General features: G+C 39.0%; 1 protein-coding gene across 1 annotated transcript; it reads right to left on the reverse strand.

Annotated features, from left to right (window-relative positions):
• Positions 1 to 12,019: 12,019 nt before the first annotated feature.
• On the reverse strand, positions 12,020 to 15,199 carry LOC112203031. Its single transcript, XM_024344061.1, has 3 exons — positions 14,560 to 15,199; positions 14,013 to 14,234; positions 12,020 to 12,192 (listed from the first exon to the last, which is right to left on the reverse strand). The coding sequence occupies exons 1-3, from the start codon at positions 15,197 to 15,199 to the stop codon at positions 12,020 to 12,022; spliced, it is 1,035 nt and encodes a 344-aa protein (XP_024199829.1).
• Positions 15,200 to 16,849: the final 1,650 nt, after the last annotated feature.

Consider the following 16,849-nt stretch of genomic DNA (forward strand, 5'->3'; position numbering starts at 1 on the left):
TTTGTTGGAAAATTAGTGTTCAATATGATCAGCTAATGTTGCTTCTCACTATTACAAAATTGGGCCTTAAGGCACCAATAATAGACACTATTTGACAATGGTTTGCTTTTAAATTAGTTTGACACCATTCAACACAAATGGTGATAACAATTGGGCTTGACACCAACAGTCAGTGACCCATCTCTCACACCTAAATAAATAATGAAAATGCTGATGTTTCTATTTTCTAACACCTGCGAGCAAAAATGTAAAACTTTTTTCCTCTCTCTCTAAAAAAAACCCCCGAAACCAGTTTCCCCACTTCCTCCCCCTCTCTGGCCAGATCTTGATCAATTTGATTGGGATCTCCAGCTGGAGAGGAGGGAGGGTACTCGTTCTTGATCTTGTTTTCTTTTCCGTTTTGCTTGTTTGCTTTTCTTTGCCGTTTTGGTGATTTTCCTCGGAGTTCGTCTCCGATCCAACCTTGCTTGGTGACCCCGTGCCGGTCTGCAGTATGTTGGGTCCTCAGTCAATGTTCCTTCGACGGATCGGGGAGTGGTGGTGGCGGCCTGGGTTGGTCCCGATCGGTTTGGGTCCAATCTGATGGGGTGGTTTGATAGGGGATGGACCCGATTTGGGAAAGGCTTGGGGTGGTCTTGGTGGCAAAGGGTGGAGGGTGGTGGTCAGGCGATTCTGATGGCAGAGGGTTGTTGGGGGTCAATCGGCAATGGCGGTGGTGGTGGGTGTGGCGGCCTGCTGAGAGTTTTTGATGTTTGGTTTCTTTATTTCATCAATAAGTCTTTTGTAGGTTTTTTTCAGTTTTAGCTGTTGGATCGCACTGCAATTTTTGGTATAGACAATCTTCTCTTCGCCGGTCGAGAGGTCGTTCCTGTTCTGGAGTTGGGTCAGCAGCGGTGGTGAAAATGTCTGGCTATAGACAATCATCCTTGGCCTTCTAGTGGGTCCTTCCTATCTGAGATCGGGTCGAAGGCGATGGCGATTTGGAGCAGTGGTGGATGGATGGTGTTGACAAGAGGGTGGTGATGGTGTTGAGTTTTTTTGTCCCAGGTCTGATTGTCTGCCAACCTTTTGGTCGGGTTTAGGTCACAATGAGTGTTGGCTTGGTTGATCAAACGCTGGTCAGGAGGACTCTGGTGGGTGAGTTTAGTGTCGACACAAGTAAGTTGTCTAGTTTAGAGTTCTTATTGGCTGGACGAGAGGTGAGATATCAAGGATTCACTGCTTCTGCGCTTGTGTCTGTCATACAGTTTTGTCTTTGCCTTTTGTTGTAGTGCAAGTTAAGTCTGTAGTTGAGTCGGGGCCTTGTTGGCTCCGTTAGTCAGTCATTTTAGAGTTCTAGTGTGAAGTCCAGTGGCCATTTCTGTGTATGAGATGATGTCAAAACTCATTGTATCCAATTCATTATTAATTAAGTTTCTTCTTGATCAAAAAAAAAAAAAAACACCTGCGAGCAAAACATACACTCTCTTTCTTGAAAGAATGGGTCAATCAATGTCATCAAAAAAAAAGAAAAAAGGGTCAATCTTGAAAAAGCATAGGTCAGTAAGCATGGGTCAATCAATTAGTACTAAAGAAAAAACTTAATATATTTAATACTGCAACTAAAACCTTCACATTTATATCCAGGGGGGTGAAATTTGCACCCCCAAATTTACAAACCACACCCCATTTTAATTTTTTAATAATATTTCTTTTGCCACTTCCTAAAACACCCTCCCCCCTCTCTCTTCCTCCTCCTCCTGTAGTGAGCTTTCCTCTCTGAATCACCACCTGAAATTCCAACTTTTCCAAATCCCAGATTCCAAATTCCAAATTCCCTCTCATTTCCTTTCAAATACAAGAGCACTCGGAAAACTTCATTCTAAAATCTGTTATCAGTGCCCGAATTCGAATACAGAACCTGAAATTTCTAGCCAAAAAGAGATTAATACAATTTCACAGACTACTGTATACTGACATTGACTTTCAAACGTTAACGAAAAGCGAAAAAAGCCAAACAGGTCATCCATATTAAACCCCCAAAATTATGAATTTCCACACCCAAGAACCCCCAACCAGCTCCAATTAACAAAAATGCAAACTTTAATCAGCTATAAAAGGAAAACCAGATGAACATAAACCTCACCCTGTAAATCAAGATTCTTGAAATGAAACCTCCGAAACCGATCCCCCGAGCTCAGAATCGCATCGGACAAGAGGGCCCCCTGTTCACCAAAAGCAACCAAACAGCCCAAAACAGAAACCAAATATTTGAAGCCAGTACTTGCCGTCCCTATCGCCGCCGTCGAAGCCAGTCACGCTCCAAGACTGGGAGTCCTTAATCGACGATTTCCAGCACGGCGGTGCACGCCGCCACCGTTGGACCTCCGCGCACCCAATCATCATCTACCAAGCCCTCTCTTGTCTCAACAAGTGAGAATTCCCTCTCAAGCTCCAGCTCATCGTCTTCCTTGAAGAATTCTCTGACCCGCTCTTCACATCCGACCCGGACTCCCTCTTCCGGCGACGACGCCCCGATCGAGTATCTCCGGCCGAATCCGCTACCGCCGCCGATCCCGTCGCCTCGCTCCCCGTCTTCGCCTTCTCTGCCATCAAGCACCGCTGAGCCTCCTCCACTGCGGTTGTCGCCGCCGACTGCGCCGTCTGCCTCTCGAAGTTCGAGCACGACAACCAGCTTCGGCTACTCCCTCTCTGCTATCACGCCTTCCACGTATCGTGCATCGACGCGTGGCTCCACTCCCAGCAGACCTGCCCGCTCTGCCGGTTGCAGATTTCCGTGTCCGACTCCGAGCTCATGAAGATCGGGAAGAAGAGAGAGAGAGAGAGAGAGAGAGAGAGAGAGAGAGAGAGAGAGAGAGAGAGAGAGAGAGAGAGAGAGAGAGAGAGAGAGAGAGAGAGAGAGAGAGAGAGAGAGGACCTTAGTGGTGGTCTGGAAGAGAAACGGGGGGGGGGGGAGGGTGTTTTAGGAAGTGGCAAAAGAAATATTATTAAAAAATTAAAATGGGGTGTGGTTTGTAAATTTGGGGGTGCAAATTTCACCCCCCTTATATCCATATACAAGTACAAAACTAGATGGAGTACTTTTGGCCTCTGCAACATAACAGCCATGGCATCATTTCTCATAATGCCTGGCATTTTTTTAAAATTATTATTTGGGACCAAAGAAGCTTGTAAACCTAGACTACAATGGTACAAAGCCTTCAATATTGTGATGTTTAGTTGCTGGGTTCTTCAATAAACAATTAGCTTCTCCAGTCCACCATTCCTTGATCTTTATTCCTTCACCAACACTTGCCAATAGAGAAATCCTAGCATCATTTATGTAGTTAAAATCAGCATATCAGTGATTCTGCTATATGTACCAACATTTATTGCATGCAATCATGAATCATATATAAAGCAAAAGATGTAATAATACAAGGATGTTTCAGCAATCTCATTAACCATGCTACCACAGCTACTTCATCACCAACTGTTTTGTAGCTACTTTTTAGTGTCTGCCAACTACGTATACCACCCCGTAAAAGTCAATGTGTTGTTCTATTATCTATGTGTTAGTTTCTACTACTTCTTGTCTATTAGGTTTTATGCTTCCTTTCCTATGTGAGCTTCTCAAGACATAAAGAAGTGCTGTTCTATGTTTTAGGAAGCATGAAGTGAATATAATTTTTCCATTCAGCAATCCGTTGTAATCACCAATATCTACCTAACGTCCTTCAGTCAATATAATTCTGTCATCCAGTCTCTACAAGTAGAATAAAACTAGAGAGAGTGATCCTACGACTATATACAAGTCAAATGGACATGCTCAACTTCCTATTAAACACATCGACCGCTTTCTACTTAGCTACTCCATAACAGTCCAAGATAAAAACCCACTACAGCCTAAAAGCAGTACTGCATCAGACCATGTAAGATACTTATTCAGAAATTCACTTGATTCCCAATCAATAACTTAGTTAGTTTGAAGTTTTGAACATCCTCCACAAAAGTAGGACAATATCATTTACATGATAACAATTCCTCCCAAGGCTTTAACAAACGACTAAAATTAAACTACTACAATTAAAACTACAAAGTAATAGGATCAATAAGCAGTGCATTCCTAAGGAAACCAACCATGGACCATCTGAACAAAAACACTGATTTCAGAAACAGAGTTTCTGAAACAATACAATATCATCTACTTAGCAAAGAACCTTCAGACTACAGTATACTAAGGCACAAGTTAATCTATGTTAGAATAATTTTTGGTCCACGTACTATGCATTCTCCCTATGAAGCATCCTGTTACACAGGGCATTCTCAACTTTATCCTGTCAATAGTCGACTGAATAAATTTACTTCCAACACAATTTAAGAAGAGAAATATGAAGACTTAGAGTATCATTATTAGATAGATGCCAGTCAAATTCAGTAGGCATTCCATAGTAAGTTCAAAGTATGAGGTACAGTACCTTTAATTTGTTAATTCTTTTTTGGCAAGAACATGGTAATGACGTTCATTGATTCTTTGTCCACATAATATGGCTATGAAGAAGCCATAGAGCAAACCCACCAAAACAATAGCTAAGACTGCAAACAAAATAACTGATGCGATTACTTTTTTTTTTATCATATCGACTAGGCAAACTTTGTTTACAGTAGCAAATATCAATAATCATAACTTTTGACTGTTTGACAGTATATATTCCCCCAAGAAATAATATTTAACTGGTGTGCGATGACACAGAAAAGGAAGTGAAAGAATAGTTTCAGAATCCCGTGACTGGTGATCATCTGGTATGTGTGCGCGCACACGAGCATGTGTTACTCAGTCTTGGTGACTGAACATATACACACACATATATACTTAAGGTACTTCAGAGGGAAGCCAGCAGTTAGCATACCAGCCATCGTATAAAACCCATATGGGTGTTCTTCATAACCAAACATTTCCCGTAACTCCTCTCCACAAAACTTGTATACCATCACTCCCAAGAATGCCACAATCTGAGACAGAAAATATTCAAAGAGTTTTATCAACGTCAATACTAACAAGGAATTCTTATCTTCTGGACCCATAGCATCTGGTCACTACTAACTTGATAAACAATATAACTAACTAAAACCCAATAAGCAGATTATGCCTCTGGTTACTGATATTTGGAAAATTTAAATACAATTACGATCTCTTTCATCAGTAGCATCCTAGAGTAATTTTGACAAGCAGCAGCATAAATGAAAGATTCACATCGACTGAGTCTTGCTAATCATATTGGATAATAGAGTCTCATTTCTAATTTACTCACTTCTGTCCCTTGTTCAGTTAAAACAGAATTTAGATTAGGCACCAACTTTTTGAAGGTGGGGACCTATTTGATAAAATGATATTGATTACAGTAAATTGTTTGTTAACATACCAGTTGAACGAACGATAATAAAAACGAACGCATGGTCTCTAGCAACAAGAAACTGAAATTTCAATCTCAATCACCAACGATCCGGAGGTACATTAGCTCGTAATATGAACACTTCCCTGCATTCTGTACAATGAGCAAAAGCGAAGCCCTCCTGAGGAAACAAAAGAAATGGATGATCAACACAGAATAAATGCCTCCCAATGATTGCATAAACAAAACCCCTCTGAAAACGATGAATTGAGTAAGGTGGTCATCAATTAATTCGGCAACCCAGAGGGCAATCTACAGGTCGTACAAACAGCAAAAAAGAAAAACAAACGCACAGCAAGAGTAGGAGGCAATACCTTCCTTTGCCTGTTCTAGCTTCAATTTGTTTCGAACTTTCGATAGTGCGTTCATTGTGATTGAAAATCCAGAAGCTCCAAATTCCATAACAATCTCAGCAACCCCTGCATCACCCAAACCCATAATCAGTGACATACAAAGATCTAGAGTGAGTTTGAAGATATTCTTTGAAAGAAAATCAGCAAGTACCCTTTTTGAAACGAAGAAAGGTGCACCGTGCACCGTCTCGCTCGTCGATGAAGCGCAATGGTCACATGCAGAGAACATGAGACCCAAAACCAATTCTCTGCAACTCTCTCCCTAAGCCTCTTTCGCTCTCTATCAATCCTCGATCTGTTTTTTTTGTCGACCCATACCTTTTCCTTTATCTGTTTCAATAGCCGATCGCAATACCAACCTGACATGCAGAAGTTCAAATTGGTAATCCGAGGGATTCAGTTCAACTCTTGTCTTCTGGAGCAGCTCTAATTGGTTTTGCAATGATCTTCTGGCCTCGTTTTTCTTTCATATATATAGAAATAATTTTATGGATTCCCAACTTTTTCTGATGATATTTGGTTATCGAAGTATGATGCTATTTACATAAGATTGCACATTTGAGAGCTATAGTTATAAGTTCATCATGAAGTTCAGTAGTACTGGAGGAAAATGTTAAATTTAAATTAAGTACTGGAGGTGGCAAGTGTGGAACGAGATCCCGCTTGACTGTTTGAAAAGGACACAAGTGTGGGGAAACCACAACTCAAACTAGAGCCAAAGTTGCTAACCAGGGAAAAAGGAGTTGTGGGACTTGAAAAGTTTTAAAAATGTACTGCCGAGGGATGGTCAGCCATATCAACACTTAACAATGTTAAAAGCATTCTCCAACCTCTCTCTCATCAGTTAGAAGAACAGAGAGCTCAACCACCTTTACAAATACAAAGGTAAGGAAGGCTGAGCCATGGTGTTTGACAATTTCATGGCTGAAATGTTGAATTGTATGGCTACTCTTTTACAAGTGAATCCAATTATCATTTAACTTTTGTATACTTTCTTTTCTGTTGCAGCAAATAGGCTTCCTCTGGCTGGGATAGAAGATTTGAAGGTATGTAATTCTTTGGCTTGTGAGTTCAATTAATGATGTGCATACAATCTTCCGACGCTCATGAGTAATTAGTTGACGTGCTGTTTGATAAGAATATATGCTATAATTAGGTGATTGTGCATGTTGCTGGAAATTCAGTATCTATAGTAATATCTAAATGGGGTTACTGGTTTCATTAATATGAGTGTGTGCGCCCAAAGGCAATCCATTTAGTTAGTTAATACATATGGCCTACATTGATGCAGATAACCAATCATACAGTTGGGAATGGAAGTTGGGCTGTGTCATTAGGTGTAGACATGGAGGCGCAACAACCATTAGACCCTTTGTACCACTATAGCACGGAGATGAATTCTGCTATGAATGATACAGAGGAGGAGACTGACAATCCAAACTGTGCTGAAGGATCGAATGCAGCTAAGATGCGTCTATTTCAGACTAACATATTCCCTAATAAGGCCCAGATGAGCCCCAAACAGGACTGTGGAAAAACTGAAGTTTAATGGCAAAGGACAACCAGTTGCACCACCTCATACAGTTGCTAGGTTCTCTAGGTTCTTAAGTTGGCTCGCATTAGAGTCATCGTTCTTCCCGATTGATAATACTGATTGGAGAAATTTCTACAAGGCCTCAAACATGGATGCATTGGGAGAGGATTAAGGTTAGTAATCAAGCTTATAAAAAGATTTCATCCACAGGAATATATATAGCAATCAGGTAAGAGAAGTTTTAAATACACACTCCTAATTACTCAATACACACTCCTTACTCAATACACTTACCATTTAATTACTCATTCTAATATTTTACTAAATACACAACCCAAATTACCTAAAATATCCTTAACCTAAAAAGCCATGAAATACAGTATTATTTAACTACATTAAGGCTACTATTTAATTTGATTAGTATATATTAACATATTAGTATTTTATAATTGACCATATTAATTACTTGTGTTAGTTGTTGAGAATCCCATAAGGAATTATTATTGGTCCCTTCAAATAGATGCTTAGAAATAGGTTTTGAATTGTTTAAGTTCTCATCCACCAAACACCATATTGATCAAGTATAAAATTTTGAGTCGAACATTCAACCAAGACTGTATCAATAGTTTCTCCACAATGGCAGAACTACGAAATTGTCATTGGATGGTTAAACAAATTAACAATTACAAAGTTTTATACCTGTGATTTTTTATATTAGAGAATAAATTGACTAATCTTAACTTTTGGAAAAAAAACTAAAAGTGGGAGTAAAGCGATTTGTTTTAAAAACATTTAATGCCATTGATTTTGAAATTCTAAATGATATGGTTTCTCATCCCATTTAATTACAATTTATTTAAGGAAAATTTAAATTAGATGGTTTCTAACTTTATTCTTGTTTTAAATGAGGATGCATGTATAGAAATTTATTGTGTTTATAATTATAGAATCATATAATGAAGATATGATTATTATTATTGTTCTTCTAATATATAGATGTCTATTTTGGTCATTTAATCTACCTATAAAATCTGATTTGAAATATAAAATAATAGGGATGTGTATTAAGTACTTTGGGGTGTGTATTTAAAATTTCTCATGAGGTAATTTAGGCCTGGCAACGGTCACGGGCGGGCTTAACGGGTTGGCGGTCTTAACGGGTTGAGCCCAACGGGTTCGCGGGTTACCTGTTGGAACCCGTTAAGACCGCTAAGTTTTTTTTTTTTTTCATTTTAAAATTCTTTTCTAATTTTTTTAAATTTTTTTTTAAAAATTATTTTCCAACCCATTACCCATTGAAACTCTTTTTTTTTTAATTTTTTTTTCACTTTCTAGATGTTATAATATCAATGTAAGCTACTCACATTCTTTGAAACATATTAGACTCACAATTCTCATAATAGGTTGAATCCAATGTTACTTGAAACTAAAATATTACAAATTCAAAGAAAATCTTTACATGAAACTAAAAAAGTCTTTAGTTGGTGTGGCCTTGTCCATTCAATGTCAAATCCAACACAACTGACCTCAAAACCAAAACCTTAATATATAAACTAGCTTTGCATCACATTTGCTAAACAACAGCTAAACTCCAATTCTAACAATTCCCTGAGCTTCCTAGAAACAGAAGCCCATAAAGAAGTGCAGAATCAAACCATCTCCATAGATTATCTAGCTCCTTTGCCCCTTCATATTCTCAGAAAAATCCATATATATATATAAATCCATATATATTGCACATCAGAAAAATAAAAAAACCTAGATCCAAATACAAACACCAATTCGCAAATCCCAGAAAATACAAACACCCACCAGTTCGCAAATCCTAGAAAACAAACAATACAGAGATCGATAGAAAGAAAGCTAAGAAAACATAAATGAAACAGAACAAGCATGACTCACCATGGAGCCCGTCGGCGAGAACAGAACAAGCTGAAAATGAAGACTTGCGAGAAGTGAAAGAAGAGAAATGGGTAGACTGTAGAGGGTTCCGTCGGCAAACTCTTTGGCAGTGGCGGCCGGCGGCGTAGAGATGGGTAGACTGTAGATGCCTAGAGGGTTCGAGCAGCTAAAATGGAGAAGAGGAGAGTGTCAGCGAGAGAAGTGAGGGTTAGACTGTTAGAGTGTTAGACTGATTTTTTTTTTTTTTTTTTCCTAATTGGGCTCCATGGGTTCCGTCGTGCAAACCGTTTCCGCCCGTTAACTAACGGGTTGGCAGCTCATTAACACGTTAAGTTATTGGGCGGAAATAAATGGGTTTTTAGCGGGCGGTTAATGGGCGGTTAATGGGTCATGGGCTAAATTGCCAGGCCTAAGGTAATTGTATAGTCTTATTAAAATGTTATTTTGTTAAGAATGAAGTGAGCATGTTTGCCATATCAAATCACATATTATTCATTGTAAGATAACATAATGTGACCGCAATCCAATTGTGACTAATGAATTGTATTTATTGGTAGGGAACTATTGACTGGAGCAATGTAGATGTGGCAATGCAGCCATTTGTTCGCTAAGTGTGCGAGCTCAAATTGAATGATAGATATATGGAAGAGTTACAAGTCACGACTCCGGAGGTTTTACTACAAGCCAAACATCGGTACTCCAAGGAGGTTTGGCTGCAGCCACCCTCGTGTGAATCAAGCCCAATGGAGGTCGCTAGTGGCTGAGTGGGATAAAAAACCTATTTTTTAGGTCAATTTGGTTGCTGCACTATTTAGTTCCTCATTCAGGCATTACCCTAAGTTGAAAATTTTGAAACTCCTTAATTTTCCAATTTTCTCCACTCATTATTGTTAGCAGCGATGTGCAAAACTGAATGTATGATTGTTGTGTCCATCATACATGTTTTGAAATTTATTTAAAAGAGCCTGAGACTTGGGGGGTCAGGGATATTAAGAAGCAACAGAGCTGCTTGTTTAAATGCATTATCCTTGATTTTGAACATATATATATATATATATATATATATATATATATGTTTGGTAATCTCAGGAACATGCTTTGACATATGCCAACAACAGGAAGAAGATGAGGTCGAGTCAATGGAACAAAAGACTTTTGCACATATGTGATATGAATTTGTGAGGATATTTCTAAAAATAGATTCTGTATCTTATATTATGAAAGGAATTATATTTAAATGTTCATTCAATTTCAGGAACAAGTTAATGGATATGCACCTGATCGCATAACATTTTTCACAATGACACATACTCGTGAAGACGAAACAATAGTAGATGTCGAGTCAGCAGATACAATAGTGAGTGATTAAATATTTGAATATATTGGAATCATAGGGACTGAACTTAGCTAGTATTTTTCATGATGTTGTATCGAAGCTTATGCATAAGTGTTGGTTAACTTATTTTCAATGTTTCTAACAAGTGCAGGCCATGTTCAAAAATGGATTAAAGGAGTATGAAGAAAGGCATGAGATATTGACAGATGAACAAGTGCTTCTTGGTTTCGATGGCCAGCCGAAAAAGACCAATTCTCAAATCAGTGATTCAGAAAAAATAAAATAGTAAGTAGTGTGAAACTAACAAAGATGCAACTGCAGTTGAGACTTTTCCCTCTGTTCATCTTCATATGCCATTTTCGGGTCTTAGAATTTGAGTTACCCCTTCCCCAATAGCTTCTATCGAAAATTCTCTTGATTAGACTAAAATGAAGGTGCAAATTTGCTTCGCATCGTCACTGCCCATGCAGTTCGGCAAAAAATAACCGTTTAGGTGGCCAGAACTCATTACATATCTATATAAAAAAGTCGAAAATATAAACACATATTTGGCAAATAGATGTGTTGCTTGATTACATCTGCGGGAAGAAAATACACAAGTCATTACATGGAAACTCTCTTCTATTTGATTTTTATTTCTTGGGATATAAGGAGCCCAAGATAAGAATAGAGTAACAAATTAAACCAACCTAGCCAAGAGGGTAAGCACTAATAGGCGGTGATCTTCCAACATTCATTTGTTTCATTTCACATAGCAAGCACAGACTGCCCTGAGTGGCAGCGGATTGGGGGCTGAGCCACTGTTCACCGGATTGGAAGCAAAAGACGGAAATTGATGCCATCAACCCTCTATTTGCTCTGTTTCATGGGTTTTTTTTTTTTTTTTTTTTTTTTTTTTGCTAATAAAGAACGGCAGCAGTAAAGCAAAAAAAGGCTGATGATTTGAATCCATGTCATTGTCGTATCGAAGAAAAAGGTTTGCTTTCCATTACTTGTTGTGATTTGTTATCGTGAGTCATGGCATAACATTAGGAATGTAATATATTGTAGTCATACCGTAGTTAGTACTTACCTATTCTATGTGTGGTAGAGAATAGAGATGTAAGTCAGTTCTATTCATGTAATCTTCTTTATATACCTCCACTGTGAGATGAATAGAATATAAAACAATTCATTCTCTCAATATCTTATTGTTCTTTTTGACTTGGTATAAGAGTAAAGATCCTAAAAGGACTTTGTCTCGTTTTCCTTTAGTCTTTTCTCATTCCGAGGAAGATTTGATTTAGAACCCAGTTTTTTGCGTTAGGCTCTAAAACGACGTCGTTCACTACTTGAGCAGACGTCTTCTTTTTCTCGATCAGCTTCGTCTTCAGCCAAAGATTGCCGTCGCTCTTCCTTTGTTCATATCGACCTCATCGTTTGTCTAAGAACGATCGTCCTCATCTTCGCGTTTGGCTCTGCTTCAACCAGTCAAATTGCACACCAGCTCCGCAACATTTGCTTCGCATTGCTCCCCAAGCTTTCCATCCTCAGCCAGCCGCCGCGTCGCTTTCCAAGCCGCTCCATCCTCAGCCAGCCGTCGTGCATCATCACCTGTCTTGACGCTGATTAGAATCGGGTCGGAATTTGTGCATCCTAACCCCAATTTCCAGAAACTGTTTTTCCTGACTCTACGTTTGATTTTCACGAAGCATTGCCCAGGTTCTAAACCAAATTCTTCTTAATTCTGCTCCGTATTATTGATCTGTTGTTGTTTTTCGATGGGTGTTGGAGAAAGTTAGGTTTCCAAGACCAATGAAGTCCCAAAGTTTGAAGTCTCTGTCAAGAGCTCAGAAGGTGATTTTTTCGAGGGTACCAAACTCAATGGTACCAATTTCCGAACATGGAAGAGGGTTATGTTTGTTTATTTTCGTGGGATGCACATGATGGGGCATGTGACTGGAACATTCAAGGCTTCTAGTGAAGATGACGTGGAGGCCTATGCTAAGTGGGAAGATGATGGTGGATTTGTAATGTCAATTCTATTTAGAGCCATGACTGATGATGTGCTATAAATGGTGGAGGAGTGTGAAACTGCTGAGGCAATATGGAAGACGTTGGGAGATCTCTATACAAATGAATCTGATTCTGTATAGGTTCATGAATTGATGTGAAAAGTTGCAGGAATGCAACAGAATGGGTAACTAGTGTCAGTATTTTCACCAAACTAAAGAATTTATGGGCTGGAATTGATTAGAATCATCCTTGCAAGATCAAGAATCAGGAGGATATTGCATGGTACCAAAATGAGAAGGAGCTTAAGCGAGTTCATGCATTCTTGAGAGGACTTTATGAGAAACATAACAGTGCCAAAGGAGAATTGCTCAGAGTGCCAGACCCTCCTAGCTTGACCATAGCTTTTATATACATTTGTAAGGATGAATCTCAGCAGGAAAGTCTTAAACATGCACAAGTTGAAGTATCTAGCCTAGCCATTCAAGTAAAATTACCAGCACCGTTCCTCCAGCAGCAAAGTTTAGTTCCACTTCATAAACAAGGACCACCACCAGGCTTTGCCAATCGTCCTTGTCCTTAATGTTCTTATTGCAATGATATTGGACATGTTTGAGAAACTTGTTGGAAACTGAACCCGCATCTTAAACCTAAAAAGCAAGGTTATCGTCCTAAGGCAAAAGCAGTTGCTGTTCAATTAGTCCAAGAACCAGATTTCTATGGAGTGGCTGAACAAGATCATCATATAGCAAGTGGCGCTACTCCTACAGTCTCTATAGTTGGTCGTGGTAAGATTGATATGGCTTTAAAGGTTTCTAACTTTGTTAGTTCTGATACTTGGATTATTGATTCTGTTGCATCTGATCATATGACTTATGATAAATTTTATTTTACTAAATTGTCTTCCCAACCAGTGTCTTATGTTATGAATGCTAATGGTGAGACTTTTCCTATGTTAGGGACAGGGTCAGTCCGTATTACCCCAACTTTACAACTCCATAATGTGTTATATGTGCCTGACTTATCTCATCACTTGATATCTGTCCCACAGTTGAATACTGAATCTCAATGCTGTGTAACCTTTTATCCCATGTATGTGATTTTTTAGGATCTTCTCACCAGGGAGATAATTGGAATGGGGTATCTGAGGGGCAGATTGTTCCACCTAGATCAGGTTTAGGGTTTAGGAAAGAAAGTCACCGAACAATTCAATCCTCTTGTCAATCGACTAACTGATAATAAATCGACTTTAAATTTAGGTATAGATAACACATCACGAAGATAGAACATGGTACTCAGCGGTATTGATCCTTTTGCAAAAATTTCAACTTTATCCCCATTAGGCAATAGAACAGATGGTAATGAGCAATTACTATTTTTCGACAATAATTGCGTAGAGGAAGTAATATGATCTGTCGCACCGCTGTCAATGATCCAATTGTGGGAAATTACCCTAGACAAACCTGGTTTTGTTACGGCATTGGCTTTGGGACTTGAGCTTGCATTTGAATTGGACTTCAAAGTTGGATTGCTGAGGGCCGCCATAAATTGCTTAAATTGGGCTTCAGTAAGTGTCACTGTCGGCCCATTATCATCTCCAACAACTTCACCAACGTGATTTTCCGAAGGCATTGTTGTTCTTGATGGCTTCGAAAAACCGATGCCCTGTTTGTCTTTAGGATGACCTGGGGGATAGCCAATTAATTGATAACAAGTCTGTACCTAGTGACCCAGATCTCCACAGTAGGTACAATGTGGTCTTCCTCTGCCTGAGCCTTGACGCCGGTCTGTGTTACCATAGCGTCCATCCTGAGGCACAAAATTGCGGTCTGGACGGTGGTTGTGTCGGTCGACTCCCTCAAAACGTCCTCATCTTCCTAAAGTGGAATTGGGTCTCCCTGAATTGCGCACGGCCATTGCTGCGCTTGAGGATGAATCTGCAATGGGATGAGAAGCACAAAGAGAACGTTGTTTCTCATCCTGAGCGACCGCTGCATATGCTTGACAAACCGTGGGCAAAGGAATCATCAAGAGAATTTAATCCCATTAGAAACTGCATGAGTCTTTGTTGTTCTGCTTGTGGTCCACTAGATATCTCTGAATAGGTAGCTAACTCATCCCATAGGCCCTTCAATTTTGTATAGTAGGCTGAGACTGACATCTGTTCTTGTCGGAGACAAGCGATTTCTCGCTGAATCTCAAAAATTCGTGGTGCGTTACCTTGAGAGAATCGCTCACGAAAATCTTCCCATACTTCATGAGCGGTAGGATAGTAGATGACGCTGTCGGTGATTTCTGGGTCAATTGTGTTGATGATCCAAGAATGGACCATATCGTTACAACGGGACCAAGTAGCATAGCCTTCTGGATCGGTTTCTTCCAAGGGAGCCTTGATTGTTCCATTCACAAAACCTAACTTGTTCTTAGAATTCAGAGCTGGAGTCATAGCCCTTTTCCATCCTCCATAATTGTCTCCGTTCAGAGGTTTAGAGACTAGGACGAGCCCTGGATGATCTGAATGATGGGTATAATAAGGATTAGAAAGATTAGATTTTGACATCTCAGATGGAGGAGGATTGGAGGAGTCGGCATGTGTCTTGCCGTGATCTTTTGATGGTGGAACATCATCTTCAGGGCCGGCCTTGCCCATGGGCAGTATTGGCGACAGCCCAGGGCCCAGGATATTGGGGGCACCAGAATACAGCAATAAGATTTAATATATAATATATATATATATATATATTTAATTATATATAATTATATATGTATAGCACTAACGTGTAAAAAAAAAAAAAGTTCAGATTTCCAGACGCATTATCGCGTCTTTACTTTTCCTCTTTCTTCTTCTTCTTCCAACGCGTCTTTACTTCTCGAGCTCTCCTCCTTCTTCTTCTTCCAAGTTCCAACGCACAACGGCAGGAAGAAAATTGATTATCCAAGCTCTTGCTCTCTCCCAAGTCCCAATTCCCAAACCTTGAAACCCTGCAAATTTTTTCTTTAAATTGGTTTCAATGGTTACTCAATTCTTCAATTCATTCTCATCCATCACCCAATCTTTCTCCTCTCTATGTTTATGTTATTCTACGGTGATCGTATGAAATTTTCAGCTTTCCATTGATGTAGGTTGAGGTACAAATCAAAATAGGTATTGGGTGTTCTTCAATTTTGATATCTAATTTTGATTTGTATTGGGTGTTCTTCAATTTTGATTTCGAACAATCTGGACATTCATTAGTTTTCAATTTTCAGTATTAGGTGCAATTGGAAGTTGCAGATGCAAGTCAATCTCGATCAAAAGACTGAGAAGAGAAAGAACAAGAAGGAAAAAAGCAAATTCCAGATTTTCACGTATTCTTTTAATGTTCTATGCTACTGTGTTTATCAATTATCATTCAAAGTGATTTCTAACAACCTGCTCATTCATCAATTTTCAATTTTCAATATTAGGTGCAATTATAAGTTGGATTTGCAAGTCAATCTCGATCAGAAAAGAAAAAACAAGAAGGAAAAAAGCTGATTCCAGATTTCCAGGTTTTATTGTTCTATGCTAAAGTGTTTATCATTCAAAGTTTAGTGTCTTGGCTTGCTTGTTTGAGTTTTTTCTTGCTAGTTTCAATAATGTTTCCTAGGAAACAACTCTCAGGTTCTCAAAAAAGAAAAAGAAAGAAAAGAGAAGAAGAAATTATTCAATCTCAACGGGGATCTTTAGATAGATATTTTGTTAAAGAAACAAATGAATCTGTTGAAAATCATGTTGAGAATTTAGTAAATGAACCTGAACTACATATTCATTCTGATGAGTTTGTAGAAAATCAGAATGAGGTGAACGAAGAACTTGGTGATATAGGTGAAAATGAAAGTGACGAAATAGAAAATAATGAAGGGATAATTGATGATTTTGCTTCAAGAAATGCAAGAAGACATCATTTCAGATGATTTGTAATCTTTTTTATATGGGGTTTTGGTTTTATGTCCCCCCCCATTGTATAATATTTCTTTATGTAATAAAATCGGCGTGGGGATGAGCCGCCCAGTTTGACTGGGTTCCAAACCCCTAAATAGAGGATTTAGATTATGACATTTTGTAAGAATCATATATTTCGGTTAGTTGGTGGGCACACAAAAAAATTTTTGCCCAAGGCATCAAAAATCTCAGGACCGGCCCTGATCATCTTTAGCCATGTTGACCAGAACGATGAGGGACTAGAGAGTAGGCTGCACGAGAAAGTAGAGTGCAGCAGGGAAGAAAGAGAGTCAGGATCTAGTCCTGCTCTGATACCATAAAAGAAGGAGAAAACAA

This window comes from Rosa chinensis, chromosome 5 (assembly GCF_002994745.2).
Source record: "Rosa chinensis cultivar Old Blush chromosome 5, RchiOBHm-V2, whole genome shotgun sequence".
Lineage (NCBI taxonomy): Eukaryota > Viridiplantae > Streptophyta > Magnoliopsida > Rosales > Rosaceae > Rosa > Rosa chinensis.

Bases quoted from the DNA above. Each gene is read 5' to 3' on its own strand.
- LOC112203031 (XM_024344061.1), bottom strand. From the start codon at position 15,199: ATGGGCAAGGCCGGCCCTGAAGATGATGTTCCACCATCAAAAGATCAC. The intron at 14,235-14,559 runs GTTTGTCAAGCA...GCTATCCCCCAG, and splicing joins TGATGATTCCTTTGCCCACG to GTCATCCTAAAGACAAACAG. The intron at 12,193-14,012 runs GTTTGTCTAGGG...AATTGGGGTTAG, and splicing joins CAATGCCGTAACAAAACCAG to GATGCACAAATTCCGACCCG.